Source organism: Macrosteles quadrilineatus, unplaced genomic scaffold, assembly GCF_028750875.1.
Source record: "Macrosteles quadrilineatus isolate MER2022 unplaced genomic scaffold, UCM_ALF_1.0 Scaffold_8__2_contigs__length_117827958, whole genome shotgun sequence".
NCBI lineage: Eukaryota > Metazoa > Arthropoda > Insecta > Hemiptera > Cicadellidae > Macrosteles > Macrosteles quadrilineatus.
The window spans coordinates 37,501,591-37,518,850 of NW_026542601.1; the positions used below are offsets into that span (position 1 = coordinate 37,501,591).

General features: G+C 34.5%; 1 protein-coding gene across 1 annotated transcript in view; it reads right to left on the minus strand.

The window, feature by feature from the left end:
* The window catches only part of LOC128999977 (meteorin-like protein), a 32,532-nt gene extending 26,443 nt beyond the window's left edge, over positions 1 to 6,089 (minus strand). Inside the window, exon 1 of the mRNA XM_054426802.1 lies at positions 5,762 to 6,089. Coding sequence (XP_054282777.1) covers positions 5,762 to 5,904 — 143 coding nt within the window. The 5' untranslated portion in view covers positions 5,905 to 6,089. The remainder of the gene's footprint in view (positions 1 to 5,761) is intronic.
* Between the last annotated feature and the right edge of the window lie 11,171 nt (positions 6,090 to 17,260).

Consider the following 17,260-nt stretch of genomic DNA (forward strand, 5'->3'; position numbering starts at 1 on the left):
AGTTGATGTTAAGGATAGTCAATTATTAAAAAGTACTTTGCGAAGATTTTTGTTTCATTAGTAGCCTATTTCAATTTATTAACTTAAACCACAACAAACACGCTTAATTTTTACATTAGAATAAAAAGTATACTTGCAGATACTTTTTATTCTAATGTAAAAATTAAGCGTGTTTTTTTGTGTTTCAAGTTTCTCTTACACATGAGTTGGCTGATGTCGACAGTTCGCAGTTTACGAAATAGTTCTATTAAGTCATTAAAGCTATAGACTTGGTTAAATAGCACTACATAAATATGAAACAACAAAACTTTCTTTATGGGCGGTATCGAACAGAAACTTAGCTTAAAACCAAGCTAAAAAACCTTGCCCCAAGCTGATCTAGACAAATCGATGCGTTGTGTTTTAATCTATGAGCAAAGAGAGAATCAGCTTTGACTTTTTGGATCGCAAAACACTTAAGGTTGTCCGTTTAAACTATCTATTTAAAGTTTTCTCAGAAAGGCATGTTTAATCATGATTTGCTCACATTCAACGTTAAATAGATTTAGGACTGAATGATCCCAAACAAGCTGTGTTGGATAAATTTACCCGGCAAATAACAATATTTTTGTACGAATACATTACGCAATTTCTGACACTAATTCAGAATCATAGTATTCCATTTAATTAGTACCATTCAATTAGTATTATTAGAATCGTAATTAGTATTAAATGGTTGATTTGATCAACTGTGGGGTGAACAGTTGATGAATGTTCAGTGTGAGTTATATAAAGGTAAACATTTGGTTGTTAATGTTATATCATTAATTCGTGCAAAATGACAACGTTTTAAGCAAATGACATAACAATTAATTAGTTTTAACAGTAATATAACGAACAACCTCCATTCATGTATTAACAACTCAGATAACAAGACAAGACCAATTCTTTGCGCGGACTATTTTACTACGCCGACGAAACGACAGTGTTATGCGCATGCGTAGTATTTAGTTTGCCGACAGAGCACGCTACTAAACACATCGATAACCTCAAACTACACACTGTATCTACGTAGCGTTCACACAGCCGGGCTAATGGTCAGAGCGGTAGATGAAATGCTAATCGACTGTCTGCTGGTTATTAATTCGGAGTTCGAAACTGACTTATGGCTCCCCCGGGCCACGAATAACGACAGAGAGGGTTAACCTAAGCGTGGGATAAAAACTTTAGTCAATTTAGATGTTATTATTTAGGCTAAAATGAGGAGGAATCGTTATCTTACAGACTAGAGGTTATTGCTTACCTCTGCTTTAAAAATGAGACGACATTCTAAACAAGTTTTAAGTCCGAATTATTTTGGGTTTGTACCACAATTTTACCTTTCTCATGATGAGTTAAAAGAGTTAAGAAATATTAAATTCGTCCCTGGATCTTTTTTATGTGACTGAGGAGAGTAAATTCATGAACTACGTTTATTTTACAAATAGAACCACGCAATTTATTTGGTGTAAATATTGTATACATTTTATGAACCTTACAAGTTCTCAAACTGTTTGGTTTGAAGTCAAACATAGCCTACTAGTTTTCCACACTTGTTCGTGTTTACAGGTTATGATAAAATCTCACGAATACTAGAATAAAACCAAGTATTCGTGATAAATCTGTCCCAAAATAAAAACGAACTTTTTATTCCAATAAAAACATTTGATATCATCCATAGGATTTTACTCAATTAATACGACGGACCAATACAACATTATCAATTTCTTTTAAGAAAATTATCAACAAAATAGTATTATTAAGGAAAACGAATTTGAAACCATCACAAAGTCAACTCTTAAAGGAGTCGACACCTACAAAAAGCCAATGCAAATTAGCCTGTCACAGCCGAGTGTGGGCCGGCTACTATAGGCGTGCCGCAAGGAGCCACTCTGGGTCCCGCGTTGTTTTCGGTTCCCAGCGTCCAAAACCTGTTCGTGCGGCGCAAAGCCTTTTTGGAACTTGACCTCTTCCTTCATGACTGAACCACGGGGCGGTCGGCGCCTTATGGTGGTTTGGTGCAGCATTGGTGGTTGAATTTTGAAAAACAAAGGGCAGCACTTGGAGAAAAAGAGAGATATTTGAGTGAGATTTCGCCGTGTATGCAGATTTGATCTGAGCGGAAAATGTTTGAAGGCCATAATTTTTAATTACTTCACTAATCCAACAACCCACTTTAAGTCGATGATCGTAGTAACTTTGTTTCTGAATAAGACCAGCTAGCTTTTAGGCAGGGCTATTTATTGGAAGCCGGATAATCAATAACATCTGGGACAGATTCGAACCATCGAGAAGCTACCGAATTTTATAAAGGTCGAACCGACGAACTTCGATTGTTGGGTTAGGTGAGGTTACAACACATTTCATAAGGTTTTAAATTTCAACGTGATCTAGCCTACATTTATTTCTTAGAAACTTTGAAAACACTTAACTATTATTACTAAACGCAGACTGCTTTCATATTAAACTAATGATTTTACCTGAGCAAAGCTCGGTCCCCAGGTACTATTAATATAAATCAAGATATATTAATGAAATATTAAGATTAATAGGATTATATGATTACATTTGATGATTAACAAATATCATTCCGCGTAACGACTTTATTCCTAACATAAATTAAATTTGAATGATTAGGCATACTGCCAATTTCAAACATTTCCCGAAGAAATAATATATTGTTTGGCTTGAAAACGAGCAAGTCGTTTTCAGCGAGATGAAATATTAAATCGACTACGCATTGTATAGTTTTTGTAACATCGATGGTTTTCCCGTTCATTTACTTACCATTGACATCCATCAAACCTCACACGGAGTGGCCCAACATGTGAAGACATCTACAATATCCGTAATGATAATGGGAAAAGTACCATCTTTTTCCCCAGCATGTGGGGTGATTACAATTATAAATGTGTTGACTTTTTCGAACGCTTGCTAGATCTCTCCAGCAGACATCTGTATCAAATGACAACAAAAACCAAACAGGATGAACATTAGGCTTGTAATTGGAATATTTTTGACCCATTCATTCTACTTAGTCATTTTAAAGAGATCGTTAGTAAATCTGTTATGAATTAAAATGATAATGTTTTTGGAGTAATGTAACTAAATCATGTTTAGAAACGTTAGTTAGATTTTATGGATTTGTTTGAGGTTTTGGTTATTGCACTAAACAGGTTGGTTTGGACAGCTTTTACCTACAAGTTTATCGAGTATGTTTCAATGTTTTATCCATGAAAATTCCACTGGTGTTAACGCTTAAAAAATAAAACATTTGTCATGAATGAGTACAACAATTAATTTTAGATGTCAATTGTTGAGTTCTATTTTGATTGGCAAGTTATATTTCAGTTCAACCTCTTAGATATTCTAACTTTAGAAATAGATTAGCACTGTTTGAAACTAGAAACTGATGTATTGTTCCATGATCATTTATATATTCACCATTTAAATTTTCGTTTGGACAAAAACATACAAAACAACAATTTTTAAAGACAAGTATCCTCAATCGACTAAACATGTAAACGTCCCCGATCCATTAACAGTAAATGTTCACCTTTATATTTACATTCTGGTCCATCGGGCGTTTTCAGTTGCGTTTATTTAGAAAAGTCCACCGTTTCTAAAAGGAATTCACGGTTGATTTAAAGCCTGCTAACATGTGCCACCCGTGTATTGTGGACATTTCAAAAATAAATCCCCTGCCGGGTTTTGACCGCTGCTTGGACGGCTAAAGACGAGCTTTGTGTAAGGCAGGTGATCTCTGTCAATGAACTTGGTGCTTTTGTAGCGTTTGAACATTTAAAATCGGAACTGAATATCGCGAATGACATCTGTTGAATGGCTGGCTTAACACTTTTACGTAGAAAAAGTTACTGGCCAACAATGAACTCGATCTACAGAAAAATAGATTGGACAAGTTTTGTTTATTTTTTGCTGTTTTCGTTAATAGTTATTTAGGCCTATCTGCTCTACGTATAAGTTTTTTATTTTATCTTATGTTATCTTGAAGTCCAATGTTTAAACATTTCTCAGGTAGGTAGTTCGTTAAACCTCTTTTTGTCTATAGTTAAACAAACGGAGGCTTAAAGGGGTTATTTTAACACTACTCTCGGTTTTGGTTTATTTGTGTTACATAAATTGCAAACTGGGTTTTTAATGTACCTAATTATGTTTTGTAAATTGCCATATATAGCCTTGTGTCAAAATGTCAATTTATTATAGTGGTTCTTTTCTCCCTTTTTGTAGTGATTCCTCTGAAAATACAGCCTAGTGTTTTTGCGTCTTCCATAATTTTTGTTTATAATGACAACTAAAGTATTAGACTCGTAGCTCAATTACATTAAATTGTATTCTACTTCTCACAGCGGTAGAAAAATCCGCAAAGTAAACGTATAACGACTTATGAATCAAAATTAAGTTAGATGTTTACTAAAATATTAACCAATTCAACTTTTGCCAAAAGGAAATTAAGTAAAGCTGTATATCCTGGTTGATTCCTTTCCAGTTTACAGATTTTTTAACAACACACCCTCTACATCAAAACGGAACAGCTGACGATATCCATGGGTTTTGCACCGTTAACACCCCCTCGTCAAACTTTCGCTTCATTCTACACCAGCCTTTACGGCCTCAATAAACCAACCTTTCGATCCCCTTTCTCTTGCCTTCTTCAGGTAACATCAGTGGCAATATAGCCATAAAACCATAAACCTGTCTCTTGTGTTCCCATCGGCCTTCGTCAGGTGTTAGTCTTCCGGAAAGTTTCAAAGACTCGTGGACATTTAAGATTGTATGATGTATTTATGATGTTTGTGATAAGTGGATCCTTCAAAGCATTTTTGAGATGTATACTTTTCCTTGGCAAACTGTAGGTCTAATTGTGTTATCCGTTATCCGAATAGGGGGTTCTACGTTCTAAGGGAACGGTTCGAACGGACTTATTGTCTAACGCCTTCCTTTTGATAGATTTAATAACCAATTAAACGCAGTAGGAACTATTGATGTTATCAATATGGTCCTATGAAAATTGGCATCTGAATCATGAATCGATTCAGCAAACATCAGATTTGAAAGCGAACGTTATAACCACTCGGACATCCAGGCACCAATGTGCCATTATTCGTGTCCGTCGCAAGTAATCTTTATGGATTGAGTACTGAAAGATAAAAAAAATGAAACAGAATGAACAGTATGCAGTAACTGGAATCCTAACGGTAATAGCTGGAAGCCTAAGTTTTGTTTACAATTTCTCCTAAAGTATAACCATATTAACATGAGACTTGGAAAGCATAATAGTGTATTTTTTTTTATCGCAACGTTAAGTTTGACAATCCATTGAAGCAGTTTTTGGTCCTTTAACTAGGCCACTACTCTTATAAATCCATCCTTCTCGGGGCGGGAAAAAATCCTTACCTGAAAACTCCCTTCCGCCTTCATGGCTTGAAAAGCGCGCCAGAAAATATTAGTCTAAATTCAACCTTTTTGGTTTTTGAGACAGAGATAGTGTACCGGAGGGCACAGAATAGAAATACATCTTTCTTCTGTAGTATTATAAACCAGGAATTTGATATAGAGGCGTTTTAATTGGAATATTAAGTATAGTCTAAGCACAGACAATAAGTATTATATTGTCTGTGGTCTAAGTGTTATGCTTGGTATGTTACCGTATAAAGTAATAAAGTATGAAAGGAGAAGAAAAATAGAACTTAAAACTAGTTAGGTTAACGAAATCAAAACAAACCTGCCACTCCAATCGCACTCCTCTCCCATCACGGTGGCAAGCGATGCTCCAAAAAAGGTAAAAGTCCACAGGAAAATTGTCAAAAACAGATAAACAGGGGGATCCTTAGCTCTTAGCCTGCCCCTTGGTCTCTTGAACCACATCGCATTATAGTATATAACTGCTCGCACTGTAACACTGCCACGGTCACTCGTCACACATCGCGACACTTTTGGAAAATACCGCAGAAGCGAAATCGGTCGAAAATTGGCAAAGTCAGGACTGCCTCCTTTTCCGTATTCGGTGATAAGGTTATCACTGGAGCAGCGATGTTGCACTAACGGAGAACTCTCTGATACTGTTGAGTTGATCAACAAGTGAGTTGAGTGGTGGGAGTAGTAGGGGAGGGTATCTCACTCTCTCACTCTATCCCTCTCCCTATCTACCTTTCTCTCTCTCACACACACTCTCTCCCTCTCTGTCCCCTTCTTCTACTACAATACCGCCCGGTTAGACACAGGTGGGCGTCTGGCCTTTATCAAAATTCGATCTGGATTTATTGTGCGTTAAGAGCCCTTTCGGCGATCTCGATTTTTGAGGGGGACTTCTTGATTGTGTTCTGCCCAGAACGACCGAAATAACTGTATCCATCAACGTCCGGGGCTGCGATGAGAGCGCGCTTTTGAAAAATCGAAGGATGTAATCGATTTTTTGGAAAGGCGGTTTTTAAAGGTTGGATTAGCCACGATTCATTAGCGGGAGGTTTCATTATTGGAATTTGCGAAAATAGTTTGGCAGAAATATTAGTTTTTGCAATATGATTATGATTATATGAGCTTCGGCTTTTGCCATTTAATTATTGGGTAAAATTTATTAAATCAAGTTTTACTAATTTCTTGTTTACAGAAATCAGTGAAAACGTATACAAATCTGTGAGGAGTTTAACGTTGTACAGTCAACTTTATTCAGTCGATGAATAAACCTTGTTAGCAATAGAGTGAGATGATAAGAAAAATCACAAGATTCATAATACAATTAGATAGCTCTCGATGTGGAATATAATATGTTTAAAACTATTGTGTCCAAGGGTTATCCTTTATACATTTATGTTATACCAACCGAAAAAGCTAAATAACAAAAACTTGTACATTTATATGCAGTTAGTTCAATTTTTCTTAATAAAGTGCAGGCCATAGAATGTTCATTGGCTAAGAGAAAATTTAATTTAATAATCTGTTTGTTATATTGACAAGTGAAAAAAAAACAAACTAAAAAGCGTAATAAATTCCACTGAAGTTTTTATCAAAACCTTTCTTAGATTAACTTTTTTGTGTTTTTTTTTTGTGTGTGAACAATATAATGTGATATACAATAACAGACTCGTTACCATGAACTACAAAATGCCCATATTAAATTTGTAACCAGTTTTAAAACACAAATTATCTTACTTGATGTTTTAAAATACAGTACTGTACTATCTCTTTATTCACCAGCGTGCGTGTTGATGTGTTAATGGTTAAATACAAGTGAACTGAACACCCAACCAGGTACTGTATGTTTCTTATCTGTGGTGAATGAAATTTCACTTAGTCTGCAGGTTTGCTGCGGTGGGGGTATTTAAAAAACTGACTACAGCTGGTCCGTATACGTGTGATGTATATACTTCAGTGTCCAAACGTCAATAGTAGAGCTAAAAATTTTATATACATTCTTTGTATTGAATTTCGACTGTCATTACATTAGTCAGTCAGAATTTCCACAGGCTTTCGCCTTAAGACCATGTTAAAATATTTAATCCTATCATCCTACTCCCCCTCTAAAGGAACGTTCTAAAAATCGGATTACAAAAACCATACCAACTACTTAAAAAAATGTGTACTACTACTACAACTACTTTAAACTCTAAAGTATTTCTGTACAAAAACAAAAACCCCCTATCCACCGTTACAACTCCCAAGCGGTCTGTGCCCCTCATTTTCCCAAGTTGTGCAACGCAAGATAGTGTCTCTCCCAATTAAGCCACAACGGTACAACGACCAATTACCTGTGACATTTGCTGTTCGTGAGGCTCAACCACGATGTCACCTGAAGGAGAAGGGTGAAACTGCTGCGAAACGTCGTACAATGTTTACTTTTAGAAACGCGACTGATCGCTGCTGTTTGATAACGGTAGTTTACTGTTGAGATGTGACCTGTAGTAGATGAAACACTGAATAGACATTTCTTCCTTATATTGGGGATGCGGAATACTATCCCCTGGAAAACTACCCCCCCCCAGGTGAAACGTGACGTCACAAAATCTGCTAACTAACCAATATGGAAGCCGTGTCCGCGACTGGAATACTACCCCCCCTAGACAAATCATGCTATGTAATTTTAATTTTAATTCGAGTAATTCCGTTGGATAATAGAAAAGGCATGTGGTGAATATGAAACAGATTTTAGAACTGTTTGACAACTAAAATTTGAGTGTCCGTGACTGGAAAACTGCCCCCCCCGGTCTCTGACGTCATTATGACGTAGGAACCTGCTTGGGGGGGGGGGTAGTTTTCCGGGGGGCAGTCATCCGGCGACCCCTTATATTCAGGTGAAGAGTATTATACTAGGGGTATCAGCCCCGTATGCTCATATGGGGTGTTCTATGATGCTTCATTTTAAATTTCTTGTTATTTCACCGATCTCAAAACTATTACGATCAAATAGAACGATTTCTTTGTAGACTTTCGTTCGTCCTCTAGTATTTCCATCGAATATTAAATTTCAAAATTTACACTAAACGACAGACAAGACTTTAATTCGACATCTGCGCACTCAAAAGATACACAAACTCAAACGGACGAAACGCTGTTGAAACAGACTTTGAATTTTACAATTTAATAAGACGTCTTTGAAGTATGTATGTCAATGGTGATGAAATGGGTTTTACAATCATATCAAACACCAAGCTCATAAACTACGCCTCTTTGGTCAGCCTTTAACTCATACACTGTTTTATTTTTGCCTTGTTTTCAATATACCTTTTGCCATAGGGTGACCAGAAGATCTACTGGTTACACCAACAGTACAGTATTGTTATATTGCCAAAACATATACATACCCCCACCGCAGCAGACTTACAATACAATTGGTTTTTGGCCTCTGGGGACTCTAAAACGAAAAGTAAATCGATCCCGGGTCTAGATACCATAAGCCTACGGTCATATCGCATTCGCTATATGGGAAATTCAGTAATAGTTGTATTAATTCTGTGCATATTATAACTTTGCTAGTTACAGTACTCCAAAAATACATCTTCCAAAATCGTTAGCAAGAAATCCGATGCAATTAGATTTGCAAGGTTTGAAAAAACATGCTGTACCAGTTGACTGTGAGAATCTGTTTAATTTAAGCGCTATCTACACTCCGTACGAAAGGGTCTCATTACCAAGGTGCTTTTATACGCAATTAAAATAATCAGTACAAAATAACTCTGCGATGTCAACTCAAACCCAATTATCATGAGGTTAATTGTGAAGAGTTTCGCAAGGAAAGTGTCGATAGAAAGTGGTTTAGGGGCGGATTTACTATTTCGTTTTGATGTCCCATCACAACAGCATGAATAAATCATCCGATTTTGAAGAAATTTTGTAGAAATATGCAAATCACTTAAAGTATATTTGAGTTCAAAAACCATGATTAAACTATTGGGACGGGGAATTTTAAGGGGCAAACGTCTAATTCTAATTAACTCCTCAAAACATAACATTCATAATCTTTCTCTGAACCATTACGTCGACTTTAGTCCAATAACACTTCACAATTAGAGCAGTCCAAACACAACAACCAAAAGGCACAATTAGTTGCTGCTAATAATTGTTTTAAGTAATTATCCTCGGGGGTTCCACTTATTAGGTGAGCAAAACATCATTAGCCCAGAATAGATTTAGTTTATTTTTTTCTAATATGCTTTTGTTTTCGAACGAGAATTTGTGTTTTATGATAAGGTTAGTAATTAATTATTTCTAGCAAATTAGCAAATTATTAGAGAGCCTATTTTTTACATAGGGCTATATAGGCTTACAAGTGACCATGGGATTGCAGCTGGAACAGCTTATTGTGCACCCTCATTCTCCATCAAATCACAGACCATTTCATAAAATATTTTTAAAAATCTGTAAGAGTAGTTATGCACAATCTGTTTGAACATAATAAATAAGTAACATGCTAATAAATAATTATTCAATGCATATTGAGTCATGTTGGCCCTGTTGACGGAACTGTATTTGTAATGTTCTATAATACAACACTGTATCATCAGGCGAGTTTTGCAAAAAGAGTAAATTACAGTTTAATAAAAGTATAAACGTTCCATACATTACTACATTAAATACAAATAATATCCCCGCCGTAGCAAACCTGCAGACTGTATATATTATGTATGAATTTGAACGGATGGTGTTTTTGGCCTCCAGGGACCTCAAAAAGAAAAAGTAAAACGAGCCCGGGTCCAGGTCTTGCCATGATTTCTACGGTTATAGCTTATTCCCTATATGGGAAATTCGCTAACAAATTCAAATCAAACAAACTTCGCATGGAAATCACATTATTCAGTTTAGTATAATAATATAAGAGTGTATGAAACTTATGCGTAAAGAAATGAACGAAAAATGTATTAAGGTCACTAACTCTTTTAAAATTTGCATTTTCTAATTCCTGCATTGATGTTGTATATTTTACAATAATGCATCTATTTTCTAGTCCCAACTTTACCAACTTCTAAGTTGCTTCTTTACGCACAGGATTTTGGTTTCCTACCAGAAATGAAACTAAATGATAAACTTATCGTCCGGATGAGGTTTTCACAATCCGTGAGAACTGGATAGCAGAAAACCTCAACGGAATTATTTTTTAAGAGCTACGATGTAGTCAAACGTCAAAAATAAATAGTGTCTACGGGTTTAGCATAGTAAAATCACAGTTTTTGTAAAGTTGACCATGTAATGGTAAGCTCCACAAAACCAAATACTAATCCGTTTAATGATTCGATAATTTAATAATTATTATTGTTTATTATCATACCAAATAATTTCACTGATAGGGCACAATAAATCCTAAAACTATATTTTTCAGTTTGCCACTTAATACAAATTCAATATGAAAAATTAAAATATTGAAGCTGCGGAAAATTTGTTTATACTCCATATTTCAACAGAATCGCTACTAACAATTCTTATTCACAGTAAAAATTACAATTACAACTAACTTATATTACAATTGTAATTAAGTTTACCAATAAGGTACTACTGTATTAAGTACATGTTCTAAGGAATAAAAGCCAGATCATCGGTTCCTAAACAATGAAAGCTGTGTAGCAAATTATTTTGACTCCTCTATTGAACCGAATTTCTTGTGTGGACAGTAAAACTCATAATTAATACTGATTCAGTCAGAGCAGCAATTATTAAACAATAGAAGCTGTGTTGGAATTATTTTGCTGAGCTGTTGAACTCTATTGTAAGAAGAGATCCTTTAGAACAATAGCTACTGGACAGGAGACTTGAGGTCATGAACCACGGAGTCAATGTTCAGGACGTTCATTTGGGAACTTTCAGTCGTGTTCATGTTTCAACAATGGGTTTTGTATTTTGGTTTGACAGCTGATAGGTGTGGGTACGCTGGTCTTATAAATGGTGGGAACCGCGTTGGTATGGTAAAACTATACTTTATGGGAATTCTGTTTTCGTAATGGATATAACTCTGTTTGCTATAACTGTACGTTTTGGTGGTATTTTAGACTTAAAGTTTTCGATTTGAATGTTTAAATCGCTATAATAACGTAGATAAAGAGGAAAAGAAAATCAAAATTTTTCCTGTCATAAACCTTTTTTTTTTCAAAACAAAGTTAAACTTACGTGATAAAGCAATTTATTATAGTTGAATCTAAAAAAAAATCCGATAGTGACTATCTTCACGAATCAGATTGATACTTAAAACTTTTTGAAAACTAGTCTTATAAAATACAGCAAAGACAACTTACTTTTAACTTGAAACATTTAAATGAGTTACGAATAAATAACAGGGTCTCAAGTGTTTGCATGGATTATTCATGCTTAAGGTTAATGTAAAGTTAATTCAAAGGTACAGCATGTTGCTGCATACTGTTGAGTTGTATCCACAGTATTTATTTATTTATTTATCACAATTGTTATAAAATAAAACTACTTGTTTACAAACCTATATAGACCACACTGAAAGATTCATTCTGAATTAAGAACCACACATTTGAGTTAAATTAAGCTCTCATGATCATGACTGGAGAAACACATACAAAAGGATTCATATTGACGATAAAATGAGAATTCCACTAAAGTTACCAAAGTCTACAGATTTATGGACCGTTTAGCTCTTAAGACACAAATAAACATGTTACTGTATGTTCTTTGAAAAGCTAAGACCCATATGGGGTCAATAGAAAAAAAAACGTTCACCCCCCTCCCAAGAAAACATCCCTGTTGGGGTTTTTACCACCCACAATATGTAATGTTTTGAACGCTAGTGTGTTTTTTAGTTTTGTTTCACCCCTAACCCCACTAAGGGGGTGATAAGGGTTATAAATTACCCTTTGTTGGTTGGGTTGACCTTTGATGACCTAACAGTTTTAGCCCTTCCACCCCACTCAAAATTCCTGGGCAGCTGCTCACAGGGCAAAAAACTGAGCACCCACCAGAAGTGTCTAAAAATATCAATGTGCTCTATACATTTTTTGTAACACTGACAGCCCTGTAAATAATTAGTGAAGGAGGAAAATTTCCTTGGGAAGAGTTTTATAGAATGCTGATTGCATGTCAATAATCAATTATTTCATTTGACTTCTGCCGTCAGTATAATTTATTTAAATTATTAAGAAAGGGAAACGTGATATCTTAAACTTAACTTAGCGTGTTTATTTTTAATTTTTGGCCTTCAACCCTATGTTTAATTTTGTCTTATTGAATACAATCTGTAATTAATTTATACTACTTCTAATGGTATTAAAGAGATTATGTCTTATTAAAAATGATATTTCCATAATTATAGGGGGTCGATAACCACTAGTCACAAGGTGAAGTTAATAAAATAGTTTTTTTTAAATATAAATACCTATGTTTCTTCTTCGATAGGATAACAATTACATTATGTTAATTGACATTGCTTTGAAGGTTTTTTTTGTCCAATTTTGTTCCTATTGTATTGAATAAGTCAACTATTTGTTACAGAAACATGAAAAACGACGTCTTAGAACTCTGTTTGATTTACTTTACCTACACTTGTACTGTAAATAAAAGTGGATATATCAACAACTCTTCTAGAACCTTTTGTTATAAACACGTACAATTTCCATCACATAAATTATCTACAATAGGTCATTTCACTGCATAAAAAAGGCTTCATGAAATTTAGTCCTTCGAAAGCAAACAAGAGAGACATCGACGGTAGGAAAAACTTAAACACAAACTGTTCACATTTCAAAGACAATCATAAACACGCTCTCACTTCACTTCCTGAGACTGAGCACAGATAGTTATGGCTTCTTATCGGACACAAGGCATAAAGTAGGATGGCTATCTTTGGTATAATGGTTGGCCGTGGGGCTTTGGAAAGTGTGAGTTAGAAGTCGAGTACGCCTTGTAGGTTCTATTGGGTTCTACAGCCAAGTCATGGTTAGTTTGGGTTTGCGATGGAAAGTTTGATTTTCCGTTAAAGTCCAAATGTGTTCATTTTTAAAACTAACTTCCTTACTCAATATTCTATTTGAGGAGAGTTTTCACATTTCGATTGGTTTCATTTGCAATGTATTTTAAGAATATGCGCAAACACGATCTAATTAGTATACTGTATAATCTGTTGTACTTTTTAACCTGGAACAAATTTTCGTTGTAACTGCTTCACTAGGCTACTTTCAAACAGATTGTTTTAAATACAACTTAAGTGAATACAAATCAAGAATATACGAGTGAACTATGATTGTGAATCCTGTTGTAACACTCAAATAAATAGTATACTAGAGCTCATACCCCGTGGTCGAAAACTTGACCAAAAGTATGTATTGTGCAAACTTCTCTAGTTTCATCCTACGCTGTAAATAAAACATGTGATTGGAATTTCTTCCATTTGTTTTGATTTTCTGTTTATATTTTGTTGTTATTTCGTCACCAACATGGCAACCCATAAGGCCCATGTTATTTTTTAAAATTTTAAGTTCATTTTTGTTATTATTTTTGAGCCTATTGTTATATAATTTTCACCTATTTCAATTTATAAAGGGATTCTGCACTTCTACAGGCAAATATCTTTATAACAGTTTACGTAGATTTTCCATGCGATACACAGGAGCTGAAAAAAGGGTTTCAATAAACACGCTTGTCTATTAATATATAGAATAGGCCCCATGTTAAATCTCTATAAGAAAAGTTGAATTTCCATTCTGACCCAATTAACATAAATATTTTCAAAATACAAATAAAACCTGTACATATAGGACCGATAACCTTTCTTTTGGTACAACCCGCGTGTAATTCGGTACAGTAGTATCGTCAGGCTAGCTGTGATAAGTTTTGCAAAAGCTTTTAAATATATAAATAAGATAGTTTTTTGTTTAGGGCCTATGTATGTTTTTGTGTATTATAAGACCAATCCTTCTTTATGGAGCTGAGACATGGATTATAGATAAACAATTAGAAAATGTAATGGTTACATTTGAAATTAGAATTTTGAGGAATTTATTTTGCCCTGTTAGAGATTCAGAAGAATGGGGAATTATGCACAATCAAGAAATCAGAGAAATATTCAATTCCCCAGACATAGCGAAGAGCGGAAGACTAAGGTGGACTGGCCATGTATTTAGGAGCGAAGAGCCCCCTCTATAGTTTTAAATACAGTACTATAAATAGTTTAACTAGTATTAACTATTAAAGAAATTGGAGGCAAAACCCAGCGGGAAGAAAACCCTGAGGAAGACCCTAACATCGCTGGAAGGACCAGGTGGAGAAAGATTTGCGAATATTGAAAGCGAAGCAAGAAGATTCGGAAGACAGGAATAGATGGAGGCAACTTGTTGGCGAGGCCAAATACCACCTAGGGTATTCATGGCCATGGGAGTAAGTAATAATTTTATGTATTAGAATATAGACGGATTATTGTTTTTAAATTATAAATTCTCTTGAGGATGACCATCTTATTGCCTAAAATGACTAAATGAGCGTAAATGATTGTTGTTTCATTGTAAAATTGTTTTTCGTATAGAATATTCATTTTTATAAGATTTCTCTTTACTACACTTTCACCTATTTTATGTACCAATCTTCCTAAACACCTACTAAAGCCTGCAGCCTGTAGCACTCGGTCAAGAATGAAGAGGCACAGCTTGAGGGGTTAAATAATTCGGAGTAAAACTGATTTCTAATCTATTTAAAGTGACCTGTCCTCAAAGGATTAAGTCAGCTATTTGCCTCTCAGGCATGGTTAAATTCCTACACCACTCGTCCTCCAAACAAAGGAGGGTAAATATTGTTGCTAGACTACTGTGAAATCGCCTGTTTCGTTGTATGTTTATAACCTGCGAAAATCCATCAATAATGCTTACCACGCAAAAAGAATATTTACTATGCAAAAGTAATGTTTTTTTTTGTGGATTTGGCATTCGACAACATCGTAACATATATGTGATTTTGTGTCATCAACGGTGTCAATTTGTAATAACCAAAACTGTACAATCGATGAAAATTTGAATGAACTTCGATGAAAACTTCAGATAGAAGGATTAATCTCAAAAATGCTATTAGTTTTGTAATGGTTTTAACTGTAATATATATAAAACATTCCGCAATTTTTTTATTAAAAAAATAATTAGCAAAACTCAATCTTAAAGCATATTATTGTCTAAAAAAATGCCTCACTTCCTACTCTCGTTATAAAATATACTATTTCAATACACTAGTGGCTAGTAGGGGCAAGAGCCCCTATATGTATATTCTAGTAATTATTTTGTACAAATTATTGGTCTCATGTGTTACCCTACCTTGAATTATCGTTTAACATTTTTGTATATTATAATAGATATGTATAATAGTTATAACATACCATTACCTGGTACTACCTGGTAGGTCTTGCAGCTCATTGTTATTTTGAGGCTGTGGTAGGTATATTAGGCCATTGTGGCAGAAGAGTTGTAGTGTCCACTTGTCAAACGGTGTAAAAGAACAATCCACTGTAAAGTAAAGTTTTAATGTGTCAAATTGTTTGTTCAAAAGATTTTATCTAATTTTCAATTGGTGTTGTTTACTACTTCAATAACATTTTTACAATAACAAAATAATGCACAATCAGCAGGTATGGTTATAATTCTTTCAATTTATATAATCTCAGCTGTTTTACCACTAAAAGACATAACATAGGGAAAAAGTCTATTTCAGCTTTAATTTAAATACTACATATTTAAATATCAACTTTAAATATTGCAGTACATATTACCATGGTTAAAACATAGTCCTTTAGATATTACATAGTACCATATGCTTCTACTAAACCTAAACCACATGTTTTAAAGTAAACAAAGCAGACATGATCTGGACTCCCATGCTATTTAAATGTGAATTATTTTATTCCGTAACAACCTTTTGGTATATAGTTAAGAAAAATTAATAATTTCCCCCAAAATTTCACGCCCAGACCTTTAAATGAGACCTCTCCTAGCTTTCTAAGGCCTCCCGTTCGCTCACAATTTCATTGTAATACAGTATTTTGGGCTTACGGAATTAGATATATAGATGTAATAGTATAAACAGTGTGTTCCACAAAGAGGTTAAAACATTTGTTTTTTCCAATTTATGAACAGATCATTTTGAAATTTTACACAATTTTTAAAGTAGGAGTTAAAAATATTCTTGGAAATTTCAGTTCCCTAACCCTTGTAGAAACAAAATGGTGGCATATTAAAAGATTATCGAATTTGTTTCTGTAAAAATCAATTTCTTGAGTTATTATTTAATTAGTTTACTACAATACAGATTTACCTGTGTGTGACTTATTGTTATGGCGTTACTTGAAGGAACAAGTTTATACCCATAGTTTCAATAAGGATGAGGAACTAAAACAATCAATTGAAGAAGAACTTGTCCGGATACCGAAGAATTTCTTTATATGAGCTTGCGATTATCAGTGTGTCGCTGTGGATGAATCACAGTTTGAATAAATATGGACTCAAAACTATTACGTTTTTCATTAGGCTGTGTTCTAGTTTCCTGATTAGAAAGCCTTATTTTCCTAGAATTTGACAATATAAATAGTTTAGAAAGCCAAAAAAACCACTTTAAATGTTTTAAAGTATTTTTTCCAATATCCCACCATTTTGTTTCTACAATGGTTAGGGAGCTGAAATTTTCCCAGAATATTTTTAACCCCTACTTTAAAAATTGTGTAGAGTTTCAAAATTTTCAGTGCATAAATAGACAGGTAATATAAAACCCAACGTTTAAACCTCTTCGTGGGGCACTCTGTATATAA